The sequence below is a fragment of the Belonocnema kinseyi genome, chromosome 7, assembly GCF_010883055.1.
Source record: "Belonocnema kinseyi isolate 2016_QV_RU_SX_M_011 chromosome 7, B_treatae_v1, whole genome shotgun sequence".
NCBI lineage: Eukaryota > Metazoa > Arthropoda > Insecta > Hymenoptera > Cynipidae > Belonocnema > Belonocnema kinseyi.
The window spans coordinates 63,069,278-63,078,404 of NC_046663.1; the positions used below are offsets into that span (position 1 = coordinate 63,069,278).

Genomic DNA, 9,127 nt, shown 5'->3' on the forward strand with positions numbered 1-9,127 from the left:
AGGAGATCTTAAGCAATAAAAATATATGTGTCTCAATTTTTTCTAGTGTAGAATAGTCTTAGTTATTGGCCGTTGAAAAGCAGTGTACCGGTAGTGGCGTTTGGATAATAGTATATTATGCACCTAGGGGGAGAAGAGGGACTTTATCGAGGAGTATTGAAAACGTACACAAGTCGAAAAAATCCCTCTCCCCCTTGGTGCATTTGATATTTTTTATAACAAATGGATGATTTTAGACATCTCTCGAAATACAGCCATGATTTCAGCCCATATTAGATTTCAAAAAAAGTAAACGTGATTTACAGTATTTTAAAGGTAACTAATGGCAACTTACCATAAATTTCCCAAAATTCAATTTTAAACATTTTTATATATTTCCGTAATTTTATGAAATTTTGGGTAATTTATGGTAATATTACGGAACATTTATGGTAACTTGAGATAAAATACCTAAAATTATTTCTGGAAGTGTTAACAAATTTGCGGAAATTTTCAGTATTTATGGTAATTTTAAAGCTGAATATGGTAACTTACCATGAATTGTCCAAAATTCAATTTTAAACATTTTTGATAAATTTTCGGAAAATTTTGGTAATTTATAGTAATATTACTAGAAATTTATGATAACTTAATATAATATGCCTAAAATTATATCCAAAAGTATTTATAAATTTTCGGAAATTTTCAGTATTTATGGTAATTTTACAGGTCAATATTTTTTATTTACAGGTAACTTACCATAATTGCCCAAAATTTAATTTTAAACATTTCTTATCAATTTTCGGAAATTTATTAAATTTTTGGTAATTTATAGTAATATTACCAGAAATTTATGATAACTCAAGATAAAATGCCTAAAATTATACCTAGAAGTGTTTATAAATTTGCGAAAATTTATGGAAATTTTTGGTAATTTGTGGTAATTTTACAGTTAAATATGGTAACTTCACTTAAATTATCCAAAATTCAATTAAAAATATTTTTAGAAATTTCCAGAAATTTATGACATTTTTGGTAATTTTTGATAATATTATAGGTAATTTATGTTAAATTTAGATAAATAACCGAACATTCAATTTTAAACGTTTTTTAAATTTCCGGGAATTTATAAAATTTATTGTAAGATTACAGGTAATTTATGGATAAATTACCCAAAATTAAATTTGGAAGTGTTTATAAATTGCCAGAAATTAATGGAAATTTTCGGTCTTTTATGTTCATGTGACCAGTTAGATATGGTAACTTTTCATGAATTACCGCAACATTCTATTATCTGCAACAAAAATTTCCTTATATTTTAAGAAATCAAAAATTTCAAAACATTTTTAAGATTTGAAGCATTTCAAGAGATTTGTTAAAATTTCAATAACTTTCAACAAATTCCAAATGGTTTTTAAAGTATTTTAACAGACTTCAGGGATATGAAATCGTTTTAAAGGGTGAATTCATTTCAAATTAGACAGGTTCTACGATATGTTCGATTTGCGAAATAAAAATGGTCTACGAAGCTATGCGTATTTGAATTTTGTGGTTTTTTTGTCTTCGAAAAAACCTAAATAATTTCTTTAAATCTCTACAACTTTGGACTTATTTGAGATATTTATAGTTTTTTCTCTGATTCTGATAATGTTTTTTGTTTTACTTTAAAATCCGCCCAAAATTTTTAAAAAGGTACAATATTAACAAAACGGCGGCTCAATTTTGAACTTTTTATTGTTTAATTTTAATGGATTTGGAAAAAGGGACGGTCAACTCTATCAGAATGTGAAAGAAAAAGATAAATATCTCAATTAGGTAAACAGTTATAGAGGTTTAAAAAATATTTTGTTAACGAAGTAGGAATTTAAATTCTAATTCCGTATACATTTTTTCGTAAATAAGAAAAATATGTATCGACTAATTTCATCTGAAAAAATTTTTTAAATGGATTTTTCGGTCTATAGGGTTTTGAAGCGTTTAAATTATTTAAAAAGATTCTAAGGGATACCAGAAAATTTCAAATATTTCAAGCCAGTTTAGGAATTTCACACAAAATAAAAGATTTCAAGAGATTTATCTGATTTTGTGAGATTTTACAGGATTTCAGATGATTTAAATGATTTTATCATTTTATAAAGAATTTTGAAAAATTATATTTAAGTGATTTTATAAATTTCAAAAGGATTTTACTGTATATTTTAAAAAAATCCTAAGGAATTTATTGAGAGTATAATTTTTTAAAGAATTTTCAAAGAATTTCTTAGGATTTCATAAAATTTCCAAGTGTTCTGAAAATATATAAAGAATATTTAAAAAATAGTAAGGTATTTCAATGAATATCCAGAAAACTTGAAGTAATTAATTTAATTTGAAGGGACTTTTTGTATTTTTTACGAAGTTCAGGGGTTTCAAGGGATTTCTACGAATTTTAAGGGATTTTATACATTAGAACAGATTTAAAAAGATCGACGATTTTTTTTAGAAATCTCAGAGGATATCAACGGATTTCAGATTACGAAAATAGTTAACCCCTCGATGTAATATTTAAAAAATTTCGTGTCACTATTTACCTGCTATTTTCAAAGTGTTATTTTACTATTGCCGCAATTTTTAATTTCTTAAATGAGTCCGAGGCCTAAACAAGCAACAAATTCTTTTCTTAAACTTTGTATTTTATTTGTGTGGAATTTTAAAATTTAAGTTTAATCCTGTGGTCAATCACTTTTCCTATCTTGTAGATAATTAGCTTCCTCTTTCCATTGTTTCTTCATTTTTAAGGATATTCTTAAATATTGTATAGTGAATTTATTTCGATTGAATTTCGGCCGCTTTCTCTTACTCGTAATTAGATAAATTGACACCCTGTATTTCGTCCAAGTCCCCCTTATTATAAATGGGTCTATCCATTTCCTGAATATCAAAGTTGGAGGGGGAATCTAGCGATTTTGATAAAAATTTTCAAAATTAAGGAAATTAGAGGGTTTTGAATTTTGGGATTCGACTTTTTTTAATTCTACATCTCCCAAATTGCTAATTGAATTTTATTAATTTTTTCAGGTATAATGTATAATTTATAGAATTTTGTATTGCCATTTAAAAACAAAGTTCAAAAAGGGGCTCAACAAAAATTAAAACAAATTTTGTTATTAAAATTTTCCCTAAAAAGCTATTTTGTTTCCTTATAATATTCTGCATCGATTCAAACAAAATAAAAATTGATGGGCACTGTATAACTTTTGGTCATATTAATTTTGTTGGAAGGAAAAACTTATAACTTATAACAAAATAGTTCAATTTTCAACCAAGAAGATTAATTTTCTACAAAAAAAAAGGATTTATAACAAAATATATGAATTTTGAATTAAAAAGGTAAATTTTGAACAAAAAATGGAATAATTACATTTTCATACAAAAATTTATTTTCAAGAAAAAGAAAAACGAATGTTCAAGAAAGTAGTAGTTAAATTTTCAATAACAAAATGAATGTTCAACTAAAATGATAAATCGTCAACTGAAAGTTATTATTGTACATTTTCAGTTTAAAAAATAAATTCTCAATCAAAGATATAAATTTTAAATTAAATTACATATCACCAAACAAAAAATAATTTTTAATCAAATTTTTAAATTTTTAATGGAAGTGGATAAACTTTTAACTAAATAGTTGAGTTTTTAACTAAAAACCTAAAATTTCAACCGAAGCACATAAATTTCCAACAAAAAAACATGCATTTTGAACCAATTTGTTGAAGAAATTATTTAGATTTTGAACAACAAAACATGAATTTTAAAGCAAAATTATAAATATTTAAATGCAATTGTAAAATGTTCAAATTTAAGTGTAAATTTTAAATAAAAAAAACAACGGAGATAAATTCTCAACGAAAAATGTAATAGTGGATATTTCAACGAAAAAGGATGCTTTTGAAAATAATTGTGTAATTGTTAATAAAGTAGATTAAATAGTAGACAAATAGTTAATAGTTAATATTTAAATAGTAGTTAAGGAAAAACATAAATTTTTAACTGATAAGATTAATTTTCTACAAAAAATACCAATTTTCAACGAAATACATGAATTTCCTACCAAATAGTTGAATTTTCAATTTTTAAAAACCGTTATGTTTTCAATAAAAATTATTGGCAAAAAGCGAAATTAAACAAAATAGTCAAATTTGCAGCCAAGCAGATGAATTTTCGGCTGAAATTATGCATCTCCAATCAGAAAAAAGATTAGTTCAACTTTCAACCAAGAAGCTCAATTTTCTACCAGAAAAGACGTTTTTTAAACAAAATGCATGCATTTTTAAGAAATTATTTGAATTTTCAACTAAATAAGATAAATTTTGAGGCATATCATTCCTATTTCAGCTAAAAACACGACTTTTTGACCGTAAATGGAATGATATTTGTATTTACCATTTATTTTTTGCGAAAAAACTAAATAATTTTAAACCATAAAGCTATCTTTTAAAGCAAGAGGATTAATTTTTTCACTAAAATGGCGAATTTTTTACAAAAGATACCAATAACATGAAATTTTTTGGCAAGCATGTTAATTTTCTTACAAAAAAAACGGAATTTAAACCAAATTCATGAATTTTCAACTAAGAAACACACATTTTTACCGAAAATGTAAAGGTAAAATTTTCAATCAAAAAAATAGTTTTCAATATCGGAAATAAATGAATTGAAAGAAAATAGTTGAAAATCCATTTTTCACCTAAAATTCTGTATCTTCAACCAGAAAAATGAATTTAAAAAAAAGTAATCTAACTTTTAACCAAGTAGTTGAAGTAAAAAAAAGGAAATATTTTCAGCTAAAAATGGAACAGTTAAATTTTCAGTTAAAAAAATTAATTTTCAAGGATATAGTGTGATCTTTAACCAAAGAAATAAATTTTTTATTAAAATAGTTCGATTTTTAATCTATGATGATGAATTTTAAACAAAAAAGGTGACTTTTTAACCAAATATTTGAATTTTCTACTAAGCAATTCAACTTTTCACTAAGTAGTTGAGTTTTTAATCAAAAACATGAATTTTCAACGAAGAAGTCTAATTTTCTACCGAAAAATCCAATTTTCAACTTAAAAAGATTGAATTTTAAACCAAAAATGGAATTGATAAATTTTCAGATAAGAAAATTAATTTTAAAAAGGACAAATTTTTAACAAAGTAATTAAAAACTATTTGAAGTTTCTATGTGAATTACTCCAAATTACCTGAGTTAATCTGGCTGAAAAGTTAAATACTTGAATTACATCAATTACTTCGAATAACGAGTGGATTGCGCTAGATTATAACTGGATTAATGTTGATTACACTAAATAACTGAATTGCCAGTTGGGATAACCGAACTGTCCAGCGGATTACCATAGTTGCTCCCACCTCGTTTGGTTTTTTGAACCACTTTCTATATTCTTGTTTGTTTTTGAACTGCATTAAAAGGCCATAAATTATATGCTACGCCTATAAAAACCCATTAAAATTCAATCACCCAACATTAAAGATTCACCAAGTTTCATAAAAATTGCTAGACCCACCTCCATCTCTGATATTCGGGAAATGGATTGACCCAAATCCTCTCTGTTTGTCTGTTATCTGGTGCCTGGTCTCTGGTATTTGGTATCTAGTATTTGGTATGTAGTATCTGAGAAAAGTCCTCTCATGTAGTTCGATTATTTTTGTTTGGAAAAATTAGTATTTTAATTAGATACAAATTAGGCAACTCGATACTTCCTGACAATATAGGAGGACGAGGTTCCAGCGGTACTTCAGCCAACGTCGGCTGAACAGCTGAGCGTTCGCGAACGGATGCAACGCTTCAATCGAATGGCTAGTGAGACTGATCTAAACGTGCGTCCCAGTGGCAACACAACACCCATTAAGAAAAGATCAGAGAAGGTAATTTTTTACTCAAAAAATCATTTACTTATCATTTCTGAAACCGGCACCAATCCTCCAATTACTGAACATTCGTCGATTCATGAATTTCCAAAAGGAACACTTCATTCAAGCCTGATTTATTTTCCTGGAGCGTTATAATTACTTTCACGCCCATCAACTCTTGATTATGCTATATTAATTACACAATTCAATTCCAATTAAAAGTCTTTTGTAAGTAAAGGATGATTGGTATTAATAACGACCTCGAAAGTCTCTAAGTAAAGTCTCTCGGTACGAAAGGATGCGGTCTGGAAGGTCATCTTGCATACCGAGTGGACTACTTGGAATCACCATGGCGGTCGTTTACCCCATAGGTATTCCCTACACTACACCCACTCTTCATGTCTCTCCTTTCCTTTTCCTCTTTCTCTTTTCCTCTTTATTTCTCTCATCCCTCTTTTTTCCTCCCCCGTAGCTTCCTCTCTCTTCGAAAGACCGTTTATCGCGACGGGCAATATTCATCGTATTTGAATATCCTGCGGGCGGTATCTCGCGTACCGATCAGGATGTCGCGAGGATGTTGCCGTAAATCATAATTAGCCAGCTACGAAATTAAAAGTAGAGGATTCATGATCTTTCTCTCGAAGAGTCGCCAGGCTATACAAACTTACATACTTTATATTTTATAAATACGGTTCTTTTATAAATACGGTCTTGCTATAAAGATACAAAGCACGAACCGAGGCAGGGTATGCTCGACGCGACGCTTCATCATAATATTTGGATATGTTTATTGAGCCGATTAAACGCGCCGACCACTCTTTTAATGCCCAGATCCGTTCCCAACAGGAAGGAAGCGATCGCCTATCGTCCTTATTTACTACCAAATTTATTTCTTAGAGTCCCTCGGGAATTTACATTTTATTACTTTAGGGGAAGTCCACTCGGTTTTTAAACTACTAAGTACTTCAAATGTAAATACTTCTTATGAAGTATTATGGGTGTTTCCACTAAGGGTTTAATTATTTGTTATTATTCCTTGAGCACTTTGCTTCCTCATGGGTATGAAATAAATTTTTTACATTATAGAGCGAGATTTTTTTATATGAATACTGTTAGAAATGTTCGGAAAATTCCGCCACATTTAAGATACTGAAGTAACTGAAATTTACGAATTTAGGTTGCTGAAAATGAAATTCCGGTACTTTTATAGTAAATTTATTAAATTTGTATTTAGCTTCAGAAGCGGTTTCTGAAAATAACGTATATTTTCCTAAAATTCATAAATGGTAACAGAAATATAAGTTATCTCGGCGTAAAGAAATGCGCAGTTGCATGCGCACTCCTCGCTTCTCGAGCGCGTGCGGCTAGCAGATGAAGCATGAAGGTTCAGTATTGGTGGTAATCGGCGTATTGGAAAGATTCTGTTATGAATTTTTACTTAAAGGGAGCATCTTATTCTTGCACAAATTTTTCGGAACATCGCACGCCGAACAAAATTCAACTGTTTTTCGAAAATTTCTTTTTCTATTAAAAAAAGTAATCTATTTTACTAGAAATTGCATCTTTCTTCGATAAAAATGGTTTAAAATTCAAGAATTTTGTATCAAAGTCTTTTTTCTTCTTTGTTAAAAATTCAACTGTTTTATTGAAAATTCATATTTTTGGGTAGAAGGTAAGGTCTCGGTTAACCCAAATTTTATTTCTACCAAAATTCGTTTTCCCCAAAAATTCAAACATAGACGTACGAGTTCGTGAGTTGAAAGTCCGCAATAGTATAAAGTCAGCAAAGTCGGTAATGCTGAAACTAAATAAATGAATATCCAATGGATGTCACCGCTAATATGTGACTTGAAATAAGTAAACACAGATTTTAATTACAATGTAAAGTTCAAAATGTTTTAGTTATTGCATTGTTTTCTCTCGAGGGGAATATATATAATTAAAAATTTGTCATAAGGAAAAACGTAGGATTTCGCCGGGAGTGGGTGCTAATCTGGAAAATTGCACCCGCTCCCAGCGAAATCGCGGTAAAATTTCAGCCACAACCACGTCTCACGACCGTGAGATAGGTGGTTACAGTCTGTAAAGGAATCAGTACGACGATCCAGCAAAAGCCTCGTGCACGTTAAGAACACGGAGCGACCCAAGGACAACCGCCTTCTGCATTTTTCCCGCAAGTGTTTTAGCATGTTGTTGACACGCAGGGATGCTTTTTAGGCCATTAGCAAGTGAAAGCTTGGCACTTCCAAGAGCGCCGATAATAAGGACGATCTGTTTAACAGAATATTCCGGGTACAATCATTGCAACTCCCTTATAAGGTCTCGATACCTCTCTTTCTTTTCATTCTCCTTGGTTATGATGTTTTTGTCAGCTGGTGCCGAAAATTCGATAACGAACATGGTTCGCTTCTCGAAGTCAAAAAGAAGAACCATGTCAAGCCTCGAGTGAGCAACAGAAACAATTGTCGAGAATATAAAGTTCCAGTATATGCGGCACTTCCCATTCTCGACAATTGACTCAATTTCCCTAGGAGCATTTAGAGGAGCGATAAACGTTAGCTCACAAGACATTGACTGACCCTTCATATTTCTGTGGAAGATACCGTGCATCCTCTTATCGAGGAGCTGTTCACGAAAGTTTTTCTCTTGTGCTTTCTCAATCTGGGCTTTCAGGAGTGAGTACTCGAGATAGATAAGATTTGATGCATTTTGATCACTCCTAATACTGAAGTCAAGTCCGAGTGTTTCAGCAGCCTCCTCCGATGCTTTGTACAGAAACGCTCCTTTGTCCACTTCTTCGTGATTCCTGACCATTTTAAGAAGAGGGTCTCTTCCATTTGCAACTATATGTGCTGTACCCAGAATAATCCTGTTGTGAAGACATTTAAGACTCAGTATTCCGCGACCCCCTTGACGGCGTGAGATGCACAGTCGCGGAACGGAAGACTTGAGATGCATGCTTTTGTTCATATGCATAACCTTTCTTGTCCCGATATCAAGGGATCTGAACTCGTTCTTCGTCCATGGAACTCCAAATGAATCAGTAGTACAGAGACGGCAAGCATGTTCGTTGCAGATACTTTATTCCTCGCCGACAGTTCGGATGACCAAATCTGCTGCATGAGATGTTTGTATCTGCTTGGGAGAGTATCCCTTATAGATGTCACATCCTGAATGCGGCTCTGTGGCACGCCCAGGTATGTATAAGTCTCTCCAGCGCAAAGGTGTCGTATGGCGCTTCTATAAACGAGCTCAG

General features: G+C 30.7%; 1 protein-coding gene across 2 annotated transcripts in view; it reads left to right on the top strand.

Moving 5' to 3' along the window:
• Nucleotides 1-9,127, top strand: part of LOC117177420 (ankyrin repeat domain-containing protein SOWAHB) — a 439,406-nt gene that overhangs the window by 10,306 nt on the left and 419,973 nt on the right. For both annotated transcript variants that reach the window (XM_033368091.1, XM_033368092.1), the window contains exon 4: nt 5,734-5,886. In XM_033368091.1, the coding sequence (XP_033223982.1) occupies nt 5,734-5,886 (153 nt within the window). The remainder of the gene's footprint in view (nt 1-5,733; nt 5,887-9,127) is intronic.